General features: G+C 33.3%; 1 protein-coding gene across 1 annotated transcript in view; it reads right to left on the reverse strand.

Moving 5' to 3' along the window:
* Positions 1 to 24160, reverse strand: part of LOC143388993 (A-kinase anchor protein 9-like) — a 72765-nt gene extending 48605 nt beyond the window's left edge. The window contains 3 exon segments of the mRNA XM_076842369.2: positions 3377 to 3421; positions 3946 to 4191; positions 24084 to 24160. Coding sequence (XP_076698484.1) covers positions 3377 to 3421; positions 3946 to 4191; positions 24084 to 24131 — 339 coding nt within the window. The 5' untranslated portion in view covers positions 24132 to 24160.
* Positions 24161 to 24390: the final 230 nt, after the last annotated feature.

A 24390-nucleotide genomic window follows, 5' to 3' on the forward strand; every position in this document is an offset into this window, starting at 1 on the left:
AGTTCTTACAATGCAAAAGACACTTTCATTTAAGTTAACTGAAGTTCTAAGTGCAGTTCCTATTTAGTCTTCAGAAAGAAAACTAAAAGCTTCAAGTTACTAGATCTTCTTTTACAAAATGCTTCCTTAAAATTAGCTAAATATATTTTTAAAATTAAGCCTTATTTATTTTCAAATAAAACCATTTACTGGTATAAATTTTATTAAAGGCTAATAAGCAAGCCAAGGGAAATAAAGAGGTAAAGAACACTCCCCTAAAAACTTTCCTCTGGGGATAGTACTATTGCTAGTCATGCATATCCAGACAGATGTGGGGGCTTTCTTTAACATATCACCACTTGTCTGTAGAACAGATATTTTGTAGTAAGAGAAAGGAGGATGATAGAATATGTATATAGGGTTTAAGGAGTGGGAAATTAATTTCTTATCAATTAATCATTTAATTGCCTTTTTACCACTAAGAATACAAAAACCAACTTCATTCCTGCCCACATTCCTGCCCATATCTTAAGCCTTCACAATTCTATATTAATAGAACCCAGGAGAATGAAATTGTTAACATTGAAATATGTAGGACAGACTAGTCAGAATGTCTAGAGTTAGGATTAAGTCTGTATGAGCCATGACACATTAAAAAGTAAAAATCCTAGGACTGAAGATGTAGCCCAGTTGTAGAGCATCTGTCTAGCATGTGCAAGGCCCAATACCCACAACTGCCAAATAAAAGGGGGAGAGGGTCCTAACTAAGAGACTTTTAAAAAATCAGTTTGATTCCTCTACTTTTATTCTAAGAATAATCTCTGAGAAATAAAGCTAAAGGGAAGGCAAAAAAACAAGTTTTGTTAACACATTATTGTAATTGGTGAAAAACCACAAGAATGTAGAATACTACTTCTAGATATAAAGTCACTTGTGATAATTTTCAAATTATAATACTTCTAAATTTCAATTAGTTTTTCATGACTCAGAAATGACACATTCTAATTTCAGTACACACTAAAATTTCTATTTTGAAGTAACAGTGTAATAAAATGAATATTTGTAAATATCATCAAAGATCATGTCAAATACCATGTTATCAGTATTACATAAATTATTTATTCAGTATAATAGTTATATCTAATACCTCTATAGCAAATATTCAGTTAGTTCTCCTCTAATTCAGTTTAAACATATTTATAATGCCCCACAATGAGTTGGTTAGGATCTATCTCCAAGTACTTTCTGGCCATCATGTTGCCCATTGTTAGTTCTCCTCTAATTCAGTTTAAACATATTTATATTGCCCCACAATGAGTTGGTTAGGATCTATCTCCAAGTACTTTCTGGCCATCATGTTGCCCATTGTAGAGTTGTCTTGAAGTGCCTGGACTGTTATGATCTGCTCTGAGTTCGCTGTTTAGCCCTGAGTGCTAGTCACAATGCAGCAGGTTGAAGACAGCCTACTGGAGGACTGTCACAACCTTCATAACTAAGATTCTCAACTTCTTATCTAAGATTTTTTTCATAAGTTTGCAGAAGAGTTCTCAAACTTCACCTCACTCTCCTCCATTTCATTCTTCTCATCCTCATCTTTAGTTAGTTGCAGGCCTTCCCACCAAATTCCCCAAGCTACAGCATATAATACTCATCAATATACAAACTGAAAGCCCTGTTTCTCCACTCCACAAAAGCAGAGTTGCTATCTGATCTTTGCTCTCATCAGTGATGAGACCTGAGTCTCCTTCAGGCAACAGACATTTTTGACAGAAAAGTGATCTCACCTCCAGACTGGGAGGTATGATAGTCAAGCAGCTCAGAAAGGCATCAGTAGTTATTGGGAGTCCTCAGAGCTTCTAGGTTTTAGAGAGTTTAAGAGAATGCCTCTGAAATTTTTTTCCCTGTAGTTTTCTTTATTTTGTGCCAGCTCAGAAAAAAGCTCAAGGCAAATTTTAACAATGTCTTTGTGAATGACTTTCAAGATTTTTCTCTGCTGAAGCATTTTCTTGGGAGATGTTCAGAGGCAGGTCCTCAGAGAACCACACCATGGAAAAAGTTGAGATAATTCTGGTTTGCAAGTACAAGGCTAGCCTGAGCAACTTAGCAAGTAAGTTTCAAATAAAAACAGCTGGGAATGTAGCTCAGTGGTAGAGCGACCCTGGGTTCAATCCCCAGTAACAAACACACACCCACACTCAAACAACAAAAATAAAAACTAATATGTTAATTTAAGAACATAGTTTTTTGAGCTGGGATTGTGGCTCAGCGGTAGAGTGCTTGCCTAGCATGGGCAGGACCTGGGTTTGATTCTCAGCACCACATTAAAAAATAATAATAAAATAAAGGCATCGTGTTGTGTCCATCTACAAAAAAGATTCATATTCATTCTCATTCTCTCTCTCTCTCTCTCTCTCTCTCTCTCTCTCTTAAAAAAAGGACATAGTTTTTCTATTAGAAGCCTACAATAAATTCAGACTTATGAAATATACTAAGTTGCTTAAACATTCAGAGTAAAGAATAATTTTCCATGTACTCTAAACTTGGGAGCAAAGAAATGACAATCATATCTAAAAAGAATAAGATAACAAAGTGATACTTATTGCAAACATATAAAGAAGGCAGGTATTTCTTAAGAGACCAATGCCTATTGTATAGTTTATCACCTAAAATAAAAATCATCATTGTCAGGCATGGTGATGCACACCGTTAATCCTATCTTCTCAGGAAGCTGAGACAGGAGGATCACAAGTTCAAAGATAGCCTGGGCAACTTAGTGAGAATCTATCTTAAAATAAAACTGAAAAAGGGCTGGGAATGTAGCTTGGTGACAAAGTGCTTTCCTAGCAAGTACAAGGCCCTGAGTTCAATGCCCATGCACACGCACAACACTACAGCAACATTAATTCCAATAAACATTTATATATATAAATGTGTATATATGTGTGTGTATATATATATATATATATATACACACATACATATATATACACACATACATATATATACACACACTAGTATTCAAACATTTGTAAAAAGCATTACTATAAAAATCATACTAATTATAAAATTTTTACTGTGTTAAATGGCTATCTTAAAATGGTCATGGATCCTAGAAATGCAGACTCACTTTCCTAAAAACCAAGATAGGGCTGCTATATAATTAAGAATTAAGCAATTCAAACAGTTAAGACTTTAGCTAACCACTGGAAAAAGATACAGCAGTAAAATATTATTTTCAGTTTTTCAATCCATTTATATTATATTATGTTACCTTAAATTATATTAAATATATACAGAAGCATATAAATTTATAAGAAATAAAGTACAAAAAATCAATAATTTCAAAAAAATATCAATTTTATCTATGACATTTTTAATTGGGATATGTTAGTCTTACCTCCGAAGTATAATCTTCTGCTGTGGTTGAAATCTCACTTTCCGGCTACAACAAAAGTAAAACATGATTACAATTATGACATTTTTCCCCTGCTAAATATCATACTTTACCAAAAAAAAAAAAAAAATCCTGCTTTACTAAGACGTTGCTGTTAGTAACGATAGAAAATTCAAAAAAATACTATTAAAAAACTAGTAAAAATTATCCAAATCTTTAAAAATTTCATTTCATTATGAATTATAATGACTTATAATAATGCATGTAAAGTTTATAACAAGGCATTGTTATAAATACAAAAGTACCAAGAACTTTTACATATATAGTAGATGTCATCTGTAAGCCAAAAGCATCAAAGACACCATTCCTCTAATTCATGTAACTCTTTTAAATAAAAGTAAATCCTTAACATGCCATCAGAAAAGTTCAAGTTCTTTATAAGAATCATCAGTTCTTGATGCTAAAAAGTCAATGACTTTGTCAAGCTTCCCTCAGGTGGATGTTAATGACTTTTCACTGCCACTACTTTCTAGTTAGAGGTAGAATGTTCTAAAATCTGGATGAATACTTACATCAATAGAAAAGACCTCCTCATGCTTAAGCATTTCTTCATTGTTTAGAGTTCTCATTATTGTGGATTCAGGCATCACGGCTGATCCAACACCCTGAGAACTATTTGTGAACATCTCCTCACTCTTTGATTGATCAATATTCAAGCCATGAACATCATTTTTACTGCTTGAGGTTTTCTTCTTTTTTGGCTTCTTATGAGGGTTTTGTCCATCCAATCGAGCTCTTCTTTGTCGAAACTGGGCAAGCTACAGGAAAAAAGTATCATTAATATCAATGATAATTTTTCTTTGGGATCACTTTATTTAAAAGATCAAACTATCACCAAATTAAAACGATGATAATAATATAGATGACTTCACAGTTTCAGAATAACTATTGGATTGAATATTCGGGTTGTAAAGGTTGTAAAACTAGGTACTTGTGAATGAACTTATTAAATATTGAGGGGTACGAAATGAACATGTCAAGTCTAAAGAAGAGGAAATTAGCTGAGTTAGGGGAAAAACTATTCTATAACTAGAATAGGGGAATAGAGGGACTCTCATTCACAGTATAATCTCTGGATTTAAGATTATATGAAAATACACACAAAAACAAGGAGCTCCAAACACACTTGTTCTGGTCTACTACTTTATACAAAAGATATTGTTTATAATTATCTTTTATACAAAAAAGATAATTAGCCTATTAGCTATACAAATGCTCAATGCAACCATATTTATAGTGGGAAAAACCTTACAAGTAACTTAAAATTTTAAACAGCAGTGTTTTCTACCCTTTATCATTTGTCTGTCATCATCAGAATTTGTACCAAATCCTAGTCGCCGACATGTTATCATTTTCTTAACATATTTTAAACAGTGTATTTTCTTTAAATTTATTTTAAAAGGAGATGTAATCTCTGTCATAAATTGAAAGTTAATATCACTTGTTATTTCTTTTAAGAGATAAATTGAAAATAAAAGAAATGATAAATCTATTATTGAAATTTTAGTAAGAGGTTGCTGAAGGCTATGAAAAAAATGGACAAAATAAAAGACTGTTAAAGAGAGACAAGCATCAAACAGATTTTCATTATCATAAGCAGAAAGAAAACTGAAAAAGGTAAAAACTTTCTTACTATACTATCCAAAGTTTTTTAAGACCTAAAATATTTTCTTACCACCTAAAATCAGAAGTACACATTATATACCAGGTAACACTAGAACTAATTATGGTGAACTTATATTAAAAATGCCAATGCAAGCAATTGCTATTAAAGACTTTGTGATATAATAGCAGGTATAAAGTAGTATTGTAGCATATCTATTTCTTTTGATGAAAGGAAAATTACACTTCATTTTTTAAAAGATAAGGCAAGTCTCAGGCTCATAGCTTTCAATGATTATATCCAGTATGAATTTAAACATCATTATATTCATAGGCATAGGTAAATTCTGGAAAACTACAACCTTAACAACTTTTGTTTACATTTGGAGTTCAGATTACAGGTATTTTTCCTATTGCTCACTTACATTTTATTTATTTATTCTTACGAATTTTTTTTGATGGACACAATACCTTTATTTTATTTATTTTTATGTAGTACTGAGGATCAAACCCACAGCTTTGTATGTGCTAGGCAAAGGATATATTGCTAAGCTATTACTGTATTTTTTTAAATACAGTAAGTATTCTGATTTTTATATAAAGCAACTACTGACAAAGACTTAAATTTAATTTGAGCTCCTGAACACTCTTAAGAGGAGAAAAAAGACCTCATGTAAGTTCCTTTCTGCTTTAGAAAGAGGAAATATATGCCTAGAATTACCATAACTCTTAACCAGACCAATTACAAAGACAGCAAATAAATTTCTTATTATCTAAAGTATTAAAGCAATCTTGCTAATGTTACTATCAAAATATGTGGCAAATACATTATTTATAAATAACATTTTATACTTAAATTATCTGCTGTAGATGAAGAAAAGCATATAAACAAGTTCTATTCCCTTAATAAAGATATTTAATTCATAAGTCAGAAATAGCTCATGATTATACTTACAAAGAATAAAAATATATGACATTTAACATTTTTCCCAGTTATTTAGTAACTACCCAGTGTGTTGAGGAACAGGTGCAAGACCAGTTGCCTCTATTTTCACATTATTAAGCTGCTGAAATGTACTTGAACTACTTGGAGCATAGCAGATCATTCTTAAAAATAAACTAACTAGAATATTGGCAAATACTTTATCTATAAATAGAATCAGAAATCCAGGAGCATTATTTAAAAACATCCCTTTGAGAGAATGCAATGCCAAAAAATAAATACTAATAATAACATTTATAATATTTATACTCAATTTCAGAAACTTCTTGAAATATCATGTTTCTGCATCAGAATATATTTAGTCAGCAAAATTTATCAAGGCAAAGATGAAGATTTTGCTTAAAATTCCAAGTGTTAGATTATATCAATAATTTATATCTAATATTTATTCAAATATCAAATATATAACAAAGGAAAAAATTATTAACTTTGCATTATAGAAAGAATGACTTAGATCTGGGGATGTGGCTCAGTGGTAGAGTGCTTGCCTAGCAAGCACAGAGGGCCCAGGTTCAACCATCAGTACAAAATGAAAGATAGATAAATAAAGAATGGAAAGTTTGATTTAAACAACAACAACAACAACAAAATAACAAAAAAAAAAACCCTCCAAAATACTAATATCTGTTACTAAATGCAAAAAAGAAGCACACAGATATGGAATAAAAAGTAGAAATAGTTCCATTATAGTATTTAGAATGAATCACTTCTACAACATAATTAAAGATACTGTTCTAGGCCTATACTACTCATTATATGAGTCATATTATTTTTTCAGAAAAACTAACCAGAAGGTAAACCCCATGAGGGCAAGGATTTTTTTTCCTCCCTACTTCTATATATTAAAAGCCTAGAGCAATATTAAATAAATATATGTTGAACTTTTTATCTATTTTTTTAAAAAGATGTTAGAGTCTGTAAACGAGTCTGGATGGGTGCCTGGCATTTTGCCAGAGGGAGTGGTTTGTGAAATAACGCCAGTGAGCCATTAAATGTGGAGATTCCTGATTGGTTGACTGCTGTATCTAGTTTATGTTAATTAGATAAGCTGTGTGGAATGTATAAATACTGCTCCTGTCCTACAATAAACGGCTCCCATTCCTGCTGTATCAACGTACACAAGTTGTTCGTCATCCCCCGGCTAGTTTGCTGCAGCCGGACTGCGGCAAAAAGAGAGAGAGAGAGAGAGAGAGATAGATAGATATGGAGAGAGAGAATTTTAATATTTATTTTTTAGTTATCAGCAGACACAACATCTTTGTTTGTATGTGGTGTTGAGGATTGAACCCGGGCCGCATACATGCCAGGCGAGCGCGCTACCACTTGAGCCACATCCCCAGCCCCTATGTTGAATTTTTTAAAAGGATAATTTATCTTTTATTGAAAAGTCACCACACTAAGCAAGATCATATAAAAGGCATACCTAATTCTACTTTATTAAAATGTTCGATGGTTTCAAAATTAAAATGAACAATTTTCAAATTACTTGAATCACTCTTAAGAGGTGAAAGATAAAAGAATGAGACTAAGTGAATTTCTTTGTTCCTTAAAAAGAGGAAATATATGATTGGAATTACTGTAACTATTAAATAGACCAACTACAAAAATGGCTAATAAATGAATAAGAACATAAAAAAAAATCCTTCTCACTATAACCTCCCTCCTCCACCAAGAAAACCAAAACAGAACAAAAAGTTTCTCATAAAAAATAATATCCATAATAGCTTTCTGGTAAGACTACTGTTTTATAAAAATGTGAGAGGAATAAGATTGTATCATGTATTCAATTATTTATAACTATTTAGTTTTATTTTAAATTTGAAAAATGGCAAGCTAGCAGATAAGCAAAAAAATCTGAATCAATTAGATAACCATCTGATACTGAAATGATGCACTTTAAATTACTGAGAAAACATTTATTCTAAAACATGCTGAAAATTCAGACTACAGCCATCTGTGTTTGTCATTTGGAAGCCAATTATAAAAGTGTTAACATATGTAGTCACAGAAATAGTTGCAAGATTTACTGGAAAGATATTATGTTCACATATTTGTCTTTCAAAAGTAGACCAGATCACAAGTAAATGTCTTATCTTGACCAGAATATGAATAAACAACTGAATATAAATATATTGAGTTCCTTAAACTCAATATTTATAATTTTATAAATGATCATTCTCAATAAAACAATACATTTTCAAAATGTTATATATAAAAACATGCCAAGTTTTTATAATGTTCCTTCAAAAATAAATGACTAATTGAAGTCTGTTTAGGTTTTTGTGTGTACATTGACTATTTACTACATGCCAGGCACTGTGCTAGACATAAATGAAACACATGGCCCCAAAGGTAGAACTTCAGAGTATAATACCAAACTCTATTATTAAATGGAGTGAGAAATAAGGGTTAGAGCACAATTTCTTAAGCCTGGAAATCGTTCATATATACATATATGGACAGCGAGAAGAGAGAGAAGAGGTGTATTGTGTTATAGGAAACTGTACTGTCCTGATTTTCTTTAAAAAGGACTTCCGAAAGAGATGTGTTGTAGTTTTATGCCTGGAAAGCATAAAAAATTGGATTTATGTCAGGTTGTAAGTATATAGTTCAGTTATTTAACAAATACTTATTGACTGCCTATCATGAGCTATGACAGGGCATGTAGTGATAAATAACACATATGAACTCTCATGAATTGTAATCCAGTAAGAAAGATAATATTAAACAAATAAAGAAATACGTACATCCAAGTTATAAAAAGTGCTTTGAAGAGAAAGTATATGCATTAAAGACAGCATACAATGGAAATTATATTTGTGGGACTGTAGGGAGAGGTCAGAAAATATCTTACTGAGACAAAAATGTAGAAGCTGATATATAAAAATCAATTTGTTAGGGGCTGGGGTTGTGGTTCAGCGGTAGAGGGCTCACCTAGCACATGCGAGGCCCTCAGCACCACATAAAAGTAAATAAACAAAATAAATGTATTATGTAGAAATAAAAAATATTTTAAAAAATCAATGTTACCTGATCAATATTATAATCAGTGGCAAAACAAAACAGAACTAGAGTATCTGACTCCAAATCCAACCTTTCATTATACTAATTTGCTTTCTATGTATTCTTAGGTCCTTTTTCATTGTATTTCACAATCCTAGAACATTAATTTTAAAGCATGAACAAATGAAATTGCCAAACTGACAAGTGTTTTTTGATGACAGGAAAAACAAATGTGAGAATGCACATACCACAAAGAGAATGTTACAAAAATATGTAATCTGGTAATCTCTATAGTATTTAAAAATAACTATAAAAAGTGATTTTTATGTTTTTCCTGTAGAAAATAGAAGAAATCCCAAATAATTCTAATTATGGTGACTATTTGTTCCTTGCAGGGATGTCATTAAGCCTTTTTAATATTTCTTTATGGATGATAAACAAGAAGCTATATAAACTATCACAGAAAAACTTTGGTGGCCTAACCATGGAAACAAAAAGATTATAACGACTAACCTAAAAACCAGCTGAAGAAGGGGAAATGAGAGCAAAGATAAAAGCAACATTTTAGGATGCTCTGAATCATATTTTCCAAAATAACAAAAAGGTACAAACCAGGCCTAGTAGAATGCCTGTAGTCCCAGCTATTTGAGAGGATGAGGCAGAAGGACCTCCTGAATGTAGGAGTTTGGGGTCAGCCTCAGAATCAGCAAGACACACCCCCCGTTCAAAAAAAAAAAAAAAACCTGTAAGAAAAAAATAGTGCTAAATAAAACTAAGGAAATCAAGAATGGAAAAGACCATAAGACTTTAAATCATTGAGCAACCAAACCTATTTATAGCCTATAATCTCATTCAATTTGATCACCTTCATGTTTAAAAAGAAAACAGATTCTGTAGCTTAAGGAATCATCTTAATTTTGTGTACTTCATGGCCTGGGTATACAGACAACCCAAATATTTCTTGAATTTCAAAACAATATGGACCACATATAATATAGTGCTGAGCTGTCATATAGTACTAGCTATGTGACAGTGGACAAGCCACTTAACATCAGGAGAATTCAGTTTCTTCAACTGTATAATGAAGAGATACATTAGAAGGATCATTTAAAATTTCCTCCAGGTCTTGGGGTTTTTTGAGAAAATTTTTCAATTATTTCCTTTCCTTTCTCCTTTCTTTACCTGCAATTCTAAGGAAACCAGCATTTTACTTATGAAAATTTGTAAACTGTTGCTTGAAAATACAAGCCAACAAAAAGTATATAGCTATTACTAAATAATCCCAACTGAAAAATGGTATAGGATACAGAAAAAGTGGAATGATTCAGTGTTCAGAACGAATCACATCTAAGTACATAAAATTACCAAAACATTATTTTATTCTCATGTTATTAAGTATCATTCAGAACAAATTACTAGAAAGTTCCATAAAGGAGGGGATTTTTAATAAAAATCAATCATTATACACTCCAAGTCTAGAACAATGACTGCATATTAGCTCTGAATAATTGCTGAATTTTTAAAAAACTGATTTTTTGTGAAAGAGGCACCTCTAGGCATTAATAATAGGCATTATTTCTCAGAACTTCAGAACTCCTACATAGTTTCTTTAACCAAAAACAAACACACAAACAACAACAACAACAACAAACCCTAAAATGATACATTCAGGTCCATGGCTACACATGGCTATAATTACTTAATGCAATGTAATGTTATGCAGCTGTCAAAAAATATTTTCAAAAAATTCTAATGTGGGAAAATGTTCTCAGTATAAAGCTGGGTAAAATAAGAGCACAAAACTGCATAAAATGAATCAAGTGGAGTTTTTAAATATATTTGTGCATATAAACAAACTATTAAAAATTAAAACAAATTATTAAAAATAATTACTTGTAGATTATGAGACTACAGGTAATTTTCTTCTTCTTTACTGCCTTCTACCCCTACATATCTTTAAAGAATATTCACTGATAATATTATCATGGCTCCATGTGTTACTATAACTATTTTTTATGGTGCCTATGTTTTCCATTTACATCTTCTTATTTTATACATATAGATGCATGTAAGTATATGTGCATACACAGAGAGATCTCTGTATCTAATATGCACATATAAACATATACAACAAAAAATTTAGGTCATTAAACAATCTTTTTAGTTTCTTCCATGAATCAATACAATGATATTAGCACTAGAATACCAAGACAGAGTGAGGAACAAAGTGATAAATGCTAAAGCAGTGGCTACAGTTTCATATTGGAATCTCATTTCATTTTACTATCACATTGGTTCCTATGTTTATGATGAAAACCAAGAGTGTTTTCTTTTTAGCCTGAAGTCAACTGAATCCAGTACTCCTGGCTCTAGGGCAATCCAAATCAATGTGAGAGTTTCATTTCAGATGCTTGATAGAAAATGTCTAGCAAGAATATCATTTACAATTGCTGCTTGGGATAGTATGCTCAGTCTTTGTATGCTTATGTCTCAGGCTGTCTTCTCCCACCACTGTCATTCCACCACCATTCCACCTTCAATAATAACTATTTTCTTAAAGAATAATAAAACTATATACCTACTAGAAATCACATCCAAAAGAGTATTATTCAGATACCACCTACCTCTGCTTCATTTCACTGTCATGCAGGCTATTTTATTATTTATTAATTTTTAAGTCTAGGTTATAAATGACTCCTTCTGGTAAGCATATAGTTTTGGCAGGCAATATCAACTCAAAAATACAAGAACTGGGCTGGGGTTGGCTCACTGGTAGAGCACTTGCCTTGCACATGTGAGGCACTGGGTTTAATCCTCAGCACCACAGGAAATAAATAAAGATATTATGTTCATCTACAACTAAAAAAAATAGAAAAAAAAATAAAAGAACTGCTACCTCTGTTCAGGTCAGTGATCCATATTAATGGTCAATGGGTATCAAGTGTTCATCAATAGTTCCCAGGGGTGTCTGTTTGATGATTTATATAATGAAACCATGTAGATAATATTAACAAATACAAGTTTTGCTTTTTTCATTTTTTTTATATTTTAGTGGTAGATAAACTCAATTCCCATTTTATTATTTTTATATGGTGCTGAGGACTAAACCCAGTGCCTCATATCTGCTAGCCAAGTGCTGTACTACTGAGCTACAACCCCAGCCTCACCAGGTTGCTTTTGATTTCACTCCCTCTTTCTACCTCATTTTCAAAGACACTCTCTAGTACTCAAGGACTAAGGGAACACAGGATTCATGATTTCTATCCAACTCTAAACCCTTGGCACTTGCAGACAAAACCTAACACAATAGAAATATTTGTAACAGTAACAAAACTGGAAATGACCTAAATGCTCACTGATGAGAATGGACTCTGAGATAAATTTCTATAATGGAATACTATTGCAGGAGTGAAAATGCTCTAATGATATTGAACAAAAGGAAAATCACTGAAGACGTCACATAATGACACCGCTTAGTTCAAAAACAGAAAACTAAGTATAGTTTATGTACACATATGTGGTATAAAAAGCAAGGTGATGATAAATTCAGAACTATAGTTAGCTCAGGTGCTAGGGGTGGAATTAGATAAAGATTTTATTGCATTGGTAGATGAATGTTTTTAATCTAAGTGACAGATGTAGAGGTCTTTTTTTCACTTGTTTTAATATTATATATTTACCATGCATTCTTCTGTAGGTGAAACACTGAAGTACTTTTAAAGTATGTAGAACTTCATTCTGAGGGAACTGGCCAGTACTTACAACTTCTACCATCCATGACATCTGTTTTCACCCTCTTTTGATAAGAGGAGTGAATCAATTAGATTCTTCTCTTGAAAGTAGGGAACAAGGAAGTAGCAGAGCTGTCCAGAAAGGTTATAGAGAAGAGATATCTTGTATGAAGGATTCTAAAATTAGTGCATAATTTGATCCTCATGTAATTACAGCCACACCACTAAAATGACCTCTAAATTACAGTACACATGATCATCCTACAAGATAAATTGCAGCCCAAGACACTTTTCTCTATATCCAATACAGCCAGTTTTCCTTCTGGCATTAAATAATCCTTACAGAAGCATACCAAGTAAAGTACCTGGCTTATAAGAAGTCATAATATATAATCACTCAAGTATTGCAAAATCTTGCAAAGTGGCTCTATCAATGGTTTTAAACTTTTCTGCTCTTTGAAAATCTTTTTAAAATAGTGAGACTTTCTGATTTTGGCATGGTGTGTGTTCTAAACAGTAAAAAGAATTTTTAAAAAGCTTACCAGAAGCTTCGAGTGTACAGCAAAATTTGGGAACCACCGGATAGTGGTTTATTTTATGAGATTTGCTTCCATTGTTTATATATATATTTTTTTTGCCTTTTAAAAAAAATTTAAAATGTATTTAATGGGAAACCATTCCACTATATAGCATAGGTTTGGAAATTCATCCTATAATTTTTGTTCATACACAAACTGATGTGTAAATAAAGGAAGTTAATATACAAAAATATGGAAATGAGATAAGAAATGGTGGCAAGAATGGCATCAATTTCCCATGGCTTTTCAGATTCTCTGAGGCCCTACTACACTTCTCCATCCTTCCTCTGAAATCTCTGCATTTTTACAACAACCCTCTCTTACCTCATCTTAACTAATCTTAGTTTTTGTTTTGAAACAAGGAAGTCCTACCAGAATTAGACTGTTTATATTCAGCGATCTTAATCAAATCAATACTTCATTAAAAAAAATGATAGTTTTATTGCTTCATTTGTACAACAGTAACACATACCTAGCACCTGGTGGCAGCATACCTACCTAAAAATAATAAATTATTTGGAAAGAACCCTTTCAGAGGTTAAGATACAACACACTTTAAAAAAAAAGTTTTCTGCTATATTTAGGTTAAAATTCATACTACTTTTAAGTGATACATACAGTCCCTCATTATCTGATCCAAGCATATTTCTCTACTCTAGTTTTCTGCTATATAGCATTAATCTTCTAAATCCCAACATGACAATGATTTTAAGAATGGCTAATAATTCTTTAAGACTTTTTACAGCCTGACAAAATTCTAAAGTATTTTATACTAAAAGGCTAAATCTTCACATCAACCCCAGTATCAACATTTACAGATGAGTTACAGAGAGGTTAAGTATAACTTCATAAAGACATATAGCCATAACTGACAAATTCACACTTGATCCCAGACAATCTGGGTTAGCCACTATAGGTTATACTTTTCTCAACAAAATTTTTGAAAAATTCCACTCAGATGTCTCATAAGAAACTTCTAATACAAAATATTCCAAACTGATTTCCCAATCTTGCCTGAAGTCAACAACTGAAACTGTTCTTCTTTTTCTCTTAGTGATAACACCAACCTCTATCCATGTTCTCTCCTTTACCAACCAATCACATTCTGATTTTATCCTCTCTATATTTCTTGATTATCCCTACACTTTCACTCCTATTTCACTGTCTCAATTGTAGTTCAACAGCCTCTAAATAGTTTTACCCTCAAGTCTATCCTCCATACAGCTGCAAAATGGATCAATCTGAAACTCAATCTTTTTAAGTATCAGTTAAAAATAATTTTTTAATTGCAAGAATTTAAATGAATGAATGTATATGTAACCATATTAGTCCTTGTCTTAAAACCCATCAACATATCCCACAACCTTCAGGATAAAAATCTCCTTAACATGAAATTCAAGACCCTCAGGATAGAGCCCAGACCTACCTTCTTTAGCTTCATCTCTTGCCCTATCTTGCTTATACCTTTATACTCCAATAATACCAATGCTCTTGTACACCTTCCCCCAAAGAAGTCAAACTGTTCCACACCTCGGTGCTTTACTCTTCCTGTCTCATTTTCCTGAAGTTTCTACCCATACCTCTCTCTTTTTCACCAAGTTTTTCTCAAAACTTCAAGGCTTCATTCAGAGTTTATCCATGCAAGAAACCTTCTCTATCTGCCAAATGGAATCAGATATTCCTCCCTTGTGTTGTTCATAGAGCCAGAATTATATTACATTCCTAAATTTATAAATATCTGTTTATATTTCTGCCTACTACTAACTAAATGAATCTTGTATTTAGCAGATTTCATGTCTTTCACATTCTACAGTCTAGCACAGGAAATAACAAGCAATAAGTGCACAAATGTATTTATCAAATGAGTAAATAAATGATTATCTGCACTTCACTTACTGTACTGTGGTTGATTTTCTACTCTATTAGAATGTGAAAATATTAGGGGCAGGCCTGTGGGTATTTTTAATCTCTGAATCTACACCAACTTGCATGGAGGTCAAATAAATATTAAATAGATTATTAAGACTGAAAATACCTGAGTAACAAAATGAAAGGGACATTTTAAGATCAAGACAGTGACAATGTACAGAATCAACTTGAGAAAATTAACAGAGTCAAAAAAAAAGCACATAAAAGGTGAGTTAGGCCTGATTTTTTTAGGGTGTGAGATAGGAATAGAATGAGGCAGATTTTGAATTAAAAAAAATCAGGTTTGGGATTTGGCTATGAGTATAAAAAAATAATCCCATAATGTTCAAAGGATTTTTCAACCAAGATGCGTCTTGAAATAAATACTACTGTGCATAGAAAATATGATTGTGTGTGAGACAGAGAAAACTTAGAACATTAAAACAATTTAAGTTCATATCCTAGGAAAAAAATAAGTATAGATTCTTCTTTCAAAAAATTAAAATCTTGAGGCCTATATAAAATATTATTTCATCTTTTTAATTTACAAAAAATAAATATCATATACAAAAATAAATCTCAAATTAAACTTTTTCTGTCAAACTTTATTTTAAAAATTGGTATTGGTTGTTTGAAGCAGAAAAATGAAAGTCATTAGAAATACTCAGACATGTAGTTCACTAAAAAGGAATTTATGCAAGTCAAAAGTAAACATTAGTTTGACAAATATAAAAGATTTCACACCAAAAATATTTATCTATTAGTAGAATATAGAATTTCTGTGACTTTTAGCTAAAACCCATTATTTCATTTAAAAAATGTCCTCCTAGTGCACATTTGTTAATGCAGTTTTTATACCTTTTCTAATACCTTGATCTTTAGAGCATCTACTAATTTATTCAACTTTCAAGCAATCAACATATACACATGCACTCAATAAAATATTAATGATGCGGGAAGTTAACTGAGATCATTTACCACACCTATGGCAACAACAACCCCCCACATCTCCCTCACACACTTTTCACACATTAAATTTGATTCTTGAACTAGTATTTCATTTATAATTGGTTCCTTTTTCTATCTTCCCTGGGGAAAACAACTAGTAAAGAAACACCAACTTGAATAAAAGTGAGACTTCTGAGAAATAAATAAAACCTAATTACTGAACCCCCACAATGAACAATCCTTAGAAAACAACAAGGAATTTTATAGTATATGCAATATCAAGAAATAGAAGGCCTAGCATGCATGAGCCTCTGGGCTCAATCCCAGGGTTGCTGAGGGGCTAGGGAGTGGCTAGAGAAAGAAACTGTAGATCTTGTTAGTTTTTCAGAAATCTGTAAGTCAGAAAATCTAATCAATCAATACAATTTATAAAGTCAAATTTTTAAATAGGACTTTGTATAATATATAGAGTAGTTCTGAATCATCAAAATAACTTGAGGCTCTAAAAAATGATCTCTAAAAGGGGAAACACATCAACACACACACACAAATCTTAGAATTACACAAAAAATTTAGATTACATAAAAATCAGAGCAAACAGTAACCCAAAAGAGGACAGCAACTGCAAACAAGAATTACATTGTTCGTGTAAGATAAAGGAATTTTACATAGAACAAAAGAATATAGATTTAAATAAATAACCTAGGCAAAACTACTCCTGGAACAATGCTAAATTTATGAACAGTCTTAACATTTAGCACTTTTGAACAGTGTAAAATCCATGAACAAATTAACCAAGCTTTAGGAGGTGTACCAAAATGGGCATTAAATATCCTAAGTTCTATTTTGGTGAAAACTACCACAAAAAGTAAAAGGAGAGTCGATATGACAATAAAAATCCTTTGTACTAGGTAGAATACATACACATGTCTATCATGTTCACACAGAAAAATGACAGGGCTTTTTGTTATGGAAGACTAAGTCATCTTTCCCCCCAAACTGATATGTATTGGTAATGATCAAGCCAAAAGGCCAACAGGTGCCCATTTGACCAGCTGGTCAAGGAATGGAATGACTCACTGCACCACAAAAAAACTCAAACTTCACCATCACGCTGTAATCAACTCACCAACAGCTTATTCAAAGGAAGTACCAGTTTAAATTTTGGTGAGCCAAACAAGCTTTAAAAAAAAAAAAAGAGATGGAAGATAATCCCACTGGAAATGTATATTTCTGTCTGTTCCTCTCTTGTACATGATCATACATGCTCTCTCCCTTGATATGTAAATAATATGTAAAACAAATTCCTAACAACCAAATTACAAGATAGGTAAAGGACTTGAATGGTCTGAAGATCTACAAATGGCCAAAAAGCATACAAAAATGACACTCAGTGTCATTAGTCATCAAGAAAACAAGAATTAAAACCACAGTGAGAAATCCCTTTATGCCCACTAGAATGGCTATGATTTAAAAAAAAGAAACCAAATTTGTTGAGATACAGAGAAACTAGAATTATCATGCATTATCAGTGGGTATGTAAAATGAAATGGTACAGTAAAATGGTAAAGCCACTATGGTAAGCAATTTGGAGATTCTTCAAAATGTTAAATGGAATTACTATAAGACCCAGAATTCTTAATCCTAAATATACGCCCAAGAAAAATGAAAACAGGTATTCAAATGCTTGTATACAAATGTTCAAAGCAGCACTATTCACAATAGACAATACAGAGAAACAATCTAAATGCCGATCAATGGATTAAAGTGTGAACACATTGCTGTATATACACACACTGGAATATTATTCAGTCATAAAAGGGAATGAGGCATGGACACATGCTACACCATGGCTGAACCTCAAAACATTATACTAAGTGAAAACAGCCAAACATGTAAACACCATTGCACGTGGCCCTTCTTATTTATTATTTTGAGACAGGGTCTCACTACGTGGCCTAGGGTCTCACTAAATCGATGAGACTGGCCTAGAACTTGTGATCTTCCTTCCTCAGTCTCCTGAATCACTGGATTACAGGCATGCATCACCATGCCTGGCTCCCAATTAAACGGATGCTAACCAATTAAATAGAATGCCTAATTTTAATTTTATAAAAATCTTACTAAGAAATAAAAATAATGTCCCTTATCACTAATGTTTCACAATTTACCAGAACTTTTTTCTATTTGTCATATTAGAAGAAATTAATTCACATTTCAATCATCAGCAGCCTAAATTAAATGTTTAATAGTCATAGTTTTGCTCTTTCTACAAACCTTTTTATTTAACAAAAATAAGAAATGTTTTTGTTTGAAAAATTTTTGTCCCACTCTTGTCATAGTCCAGTCCTTTGGATGAATTCTATCTTTTTTGTTTCCTCGTTGCTGTGGGTTAGCATTCAGTAAGGATGTCTGTGGTGTTCTGTCAATAAAACTGAAAAGTGAAAAGAGAAAGTAAAATAAAAGACACATCCAAGGGACTAGATGAGAACAGGAGTGGGATAAAAATTGTTCTCAAACAAAATTCTCTCTTCATTGGATTTTACTGATGCTCTGTTTTCCTGCCTTAGAGAAATTTCTTTAACATACATTTCAAGAAGCCTGTCATGTCTATTCTTTCCTCTCAACACCATGATTTCTTTTATTTCAGCAAAGCCCAAAAGTCATGAATTAGTTTTAAATCACAGGAACGCACCAGTCTCTGATGGAGGCATCAAATTGCTATATCCAGAAAAAGCTTAAAAAATTGTACGTTGTAAAACTGTTATCAAATGTAACTTTGAAAATTAAGTAAGACCTGTCACAAGTATAAAAAACTAGAAAGTTTAAAAGAAATCAGAGAGGGAGAATAGCTTTCTTCACTGTGGAGCAGAATATCTGAAAATGCAAGGAACAATTTTATACCATAACTAGCTTGCCTATCAGAGCAGCACAGTAATTGAAAAATCCTATCAATAACCTAATAAGAGAGCTTACACAGAACATTGTACACAACACTGGCATTACTCTACAAACTAAAAATGCTTGTTAAACAACAACAACAAAAAAAAAACTCATATAATTCCAAGTTACTGAATGTAGTAAAAATTTTAATTATTCAATAAATAATGACAATTATATAAAATGCTATAGAAGTATAATACTTTGGTTTTTGCTGAATTCTAATACATTTGAAGAACTTTTTAAAAATATAGTAAAAGTGATTTATAGGACTAATTTCATTCTAAATACACAACTGTCCTTTAATTTTGTCCGCTAATAATTAACTACTTTATTTATATAATCATAAATAATTTTACTTGGAAAAAATGAAGTCATTTAAAATGGAGTTGAAATAGTTTGGTTGATTCACTATAAGGATAGCCTATGTGGGACCATCTCTGTCAGGAACTTGTAAATGAGGTCAAGCCCAGCTCTGAAAATATTTAATAATGTAGTTAACATCTCCAAGTATTGGGCTTCTTGCAACATCAATACTGAGGAGATAGTTGAGGACCCAACAGCAAACCAAAGAACTACCTAGCATCAGAAAAACTGAATTGCTGCGAAATCCTTTCTACTAAGTTCCATTAGCCCTTCATTCTTACAAATCATTCCATTAACCTCAGTTTCTGGGTTCTTTTGTTACAACAAATCTAAAGCAGCAAGTTAGGGAAAAAGGCAAATGAGAAAATACAAAGCTGGACAAGCAAGTTCATAGGAAAAACCAAAAAAACTGACAGCAAGGAAAATGGATAAGAATGACAAAAACAAAAAGGCGATCCATAAATGTCCAATAATATAGAATTCTGACTACATAATACAAGTGGTACTGGAGTAAGAATTAGAGTTCCAGGACTACACTAATGTAGGAGACCTAGTTATTTTGCATTTCATATTCTTGTTCTGGATGAGAGTCATACAACATTAACCTGTTTATCATACTGCATGTAATATCTTTTTCTTAAAAATGATACCTGGGGCTGGGATGTAGCTCAGTGGCAAAGCGTCTGCCTTGCATTTGCAAAGCCCTGGGTTCGACCCCCAGTTCCAAAAAAGACAAAAAAAAAAAAAAGAACCCCACCAAATAAAAAAAGAAAAAAGAAAAAAAAAATGATACCTGAACATTGTGCCTGATCATAAAAGAATAATGTTGTAGAGAATTTGTAAAATAAAGTATAAAAAAATTAAAATACCTATAACCCACTACCCAGAGATAACCACAACTGACATCTTGGTGCATGTTTTTTCAGATGTCTTCATATATAAATACTTACACGTACCTTTTTTTTTTTAACCTGACATTTTCTGTGGGCATTTTCCCAACTTGAAAAGTGTTTGTAGAATTATTTTAATGGCTACATAAAATAATTCATTCTCCTATTACTGCAGATTTGGGTTAATATAAAATACTTTACAAAGTACACTTCTATACTGTAGGGGTTGGGGTTGTGGCTCAATGGTGGAGCACTTGTCTAGCAACATGTGCGGCTCTGGTTTCAATCCTCAGCACCACATAAAAGTAAATAAATAAAATAAAGGTACTGTGTCCATTTACAACTAAAAAAAATTTTTAAATTATACTATACTGTATACATGAGAATTTTAAAATGATCATTTATTAAAAGGTCTTGAAAAAGGAAATTTAGAGAAATCGAGAGAGAAAGAAACAGAAGACCAATTACCAAGAAAAAGATTAAAAAGTTGTATGTTGTAAAACTGTTATCAAATGTTAACACTTAAGTCTTATGAATAAATGAGATACTTGGAGAACCAAGTCTCTGAATAAATTTTGGGAAATGATCATTTTAGGTGGTTTCTGATACCAGCAATAAGAGACTTCTAATTAAGAAAATTCTGGATTACTCTTATTAAATTCCAACCTAGCTGGTAACACTATACTCATTAAGAACTTATTCTGTCATTCTGCTCATTCATTCAAGAAGCAAATGTCAGGGACTGCCCTGTGCATGAGCTAAGCCCCTCCAAAAGCCTTGAGTAAAGGGGATATTGGACTGGCAACATACGCCACACCATGTGTTATACCAAGCAAGTGGCCTTTACCCCCACTCATCAAGGAAGAGCCTCAGCTCTGGGCTTGAGCAGTACCCAACAGGATTGGGCAACCCCTGCTGAAACACTATCCCCTGCCTTATTGGGGTGGAACATTCTATCAAATGTCTTTTCCCTAATAAACAGATGGGTTCCAAGTGCACTCGCTGTCTTGCCCTCTTGCCTTGCAGCATGGAAGAGGACACTTGAGGTGGCAGAGCAGGCCCACCCTCCACCTGAGAAACTGGTGTCCATGGGTTGCATGATTCTTAGCTGTTTCCTTACTTTAACGTTGCAGCCAGCTCTTTTGACCAGCTCATCTTGCCAGCATGCACAGCTTGAGAGAAGCAAACACTTATTGAATACCTGCTATTTGAAAAGCACTATGCTAGGTTGCATTTAATTGATATTGAGAGTTTTCCTTATAAAATATTCTAGAAAATGAGTCAGTAGCATTTTAAATATTTTAACAAAATGTTGTGGTGGGGGGGGTAAGATCCAAAATCCAACCTCTCACTGTACTTATTACCCAGGAGCATCTGTCTCTCCTACTTTGGAAAGCAGAGACTGTTGCCATTTCTCTATTTCCACCTCTTGATCTAAGTTTGCTGATTATGTGTCTGTTCAAAGTTAACTATGTTTAGTAGAACTGCTTTATAAATTTTGTTTGGTGTTGGGGACTAAACCTAGGAACTTGTGCTCTACCATTGAGCTATATCCTAGCCCAAGAATAACTATATTTATAATAGTTTTTCAATCCCATTCTAAAAGCACATGTTTATACAAATGAAATAATGTACATACTTTGTTTAGTTTTGTTCTTGCAGTAGTTGAGATAAAGGGCAGTAGTGCTCTACCTTTGAGCTATAATGTAAGCTCCCCCCTTTTTTTTTTTCCCCTCAGACAGGATCTTGCCTCAGCCTCCTGAGTAGCTGGGATTACAGGTGTATACCACTGCAACATCTAAACTATTTCTGTTGTTTTCACTCTATTTACCATGTCCCTCTCAGCCTTAATTCTTTTAATGATTGTATAATATTCCATTGCACTTACATGGCCGAGGAATCATGACCTCAGTAAAGTATTTTATACCAGATAGCTAATGTTACAGCAAACATATGTTGCCTTAAAGGCCTCAAGGATCTCTTACTGGAAACTGGGTTCATTTATAGGGGAAAATAAACTACAATAAAAATTAACTTAAAAAGATTTTTACCCCATAGGTAGACTTTTGAAAGATAAAGAAATATATACATAAAGAAATCAAAATTCTACTTTGCCAAATCTACTTAGAGCAAGAAATTTAATTATTATGAAATGTGACTGTTCAAAATTAACTATGTTTAGTAGAACTGCTTTACATACATTTAAGAAAGATACATTTGGCAGAAGGCAGTAAACATTCTTAGGTAACAAATAAGATATCTAACCAGAACTTCCATGCTTTTGAAAAGGTACACAAAATTACTTTCAATTCCTTAGATGCAGAGTGTTTGCTTAGTCCCTTGCTTAGTCCCTTGGGTTGCACAACTGTAAGCAATTTTGGGCTTCTGAAAATGCCAATGTTGCTTCATTTATATATCCTAGAGTAAAAAACAAAATCTACCTGTTTACGTTCAAGCATTTAAGTCTTAACATTAAAAGGGGGAGATTATAAAAAAGTCAATTATATTTTAGAAATGCAAAGCTGGTTAACCTACACATTCCTTTAACACACTTCTCTTGAACATCTACTACTGCATCTCTGCAGTAAGGCCTTTCTTTCATTGATTACTGAAATTATTGACCTGGTTTCCTTTGTTTATGTGGAAGAATGAAGAAAGAAAGGAAGAGAGGAAAAATAGTTAATTGTGTTTCAAGTATGATTGTTATCCATTAGCTCTAAAAAGAGTATCACCTATAAAAAGTAACTCATTGTAGGGAGGAAGGGGGCCTTTCAGGCAAGCCTAAAGAGCTGTTCAAATATGTAATTTAAAAAAAATGCTATTCAATTTATAGTTTGTCTACGTTAAATTTTTCATGATGCCCCAAGAAGGATATCTATGCATAATACAATTTTCAAATGTTTGCGTTACAATTTCCATACATATACACACGCACACACACATAAAATCAGAACTTCACTACACACACACACACACACACACAAAACAAATTATTTAAAGCAGGAATTCTAAAGCTTTGTTCTGTGGAATCTTTCCGTCTTCAGAATGTCCAATCCACAGGATACAAAACCAACTGCCATGACAAAGACCTCCAAACAGGAACGTACAAAGACACGCTTTTAAAAACGTCCCTAAAGCCAAGTTCACAGCTGGCACTTGTGGCACACTCAGGCCACTGCTGAGGCAGCTGTCACAGGCCAATCTCACACACGTCCTGGACTGCCAGCGTGCCACCTAAAGAAGACAAGCTGATGATCAGCGCACAAATTCCCCACTGAATAAAAGGAAAGCTCTAAATCCCTGCCCTGGAAAACACAATGTCGGCACCACCCATAAAACTCCCTTTAAAAGTGAAGGGCTGAAAGTTTAAAGGCTATTAATTACCACCTAATTATCAATACGGTTTAAAGAAAAGAGAGAGAGAGGTGTTTTATTGGGGCAGTCGTGAGAAAAGAGCCACACCATTCAGTCACCATCGAAGTCTCCTCAGCTAGGTAGCAGCACCGGGCTTTACATGTCCTAGGAAAAGGGACAGGAGGGAAGGGAGGAAACCCAGACCCTGCAGTACCTCCCTCCGAGGGCAGCGCACATGGCTGCCACAAACTCATTCCCCAGGCCTCCTCCCACTCTTTCCCGGCCACCGCCTCCCACCTCTGGCCCGGCGGTCCCCGGCTCTCCTACCTTCGCTTTACCAGCTTCTATCTTTCTCCTTCTTTCTTCGTCCTCCATGGCTTCTGCGGGGTAGGCAGGGAAAGAACACGGAGGCGGTCGGGGGTATAAAGGAAAAATCGGTTCAGACCGAGGTGGGACGGCTAGCTCCACGACCCAGGCCGCAGGGCCCAGCCGGGAGCTGCCTCCCCACTCGAACAAAACCAGTCAGACGCTGCAATCACTGGCGAATTGTCCTCGTCCACACGAGTACAGCGGTCGCCACCGCCATCTTCGTCTCCATGTAAACAGAGTGAGGCGGGAGTCAAGACACGTCACA

Source organism: Callospermophilus lateralis, unplaced genomic scaffold, assembly GCF_048772815.1.
Source record: "Callospermophilus lateralis isolate mCalLat2 unplaced genomic scaffold, mCalLat2.hap1 Scaffold_43, whole genome shotgun sequence".
Classification (NCBI taxonomy): domain Eukaryota; kingdom Metazoa; phylum Chordata; class Mammalia; order Rodentia; family Sciuridae; genus Callospermophilus; species Callospermophilus lateralis.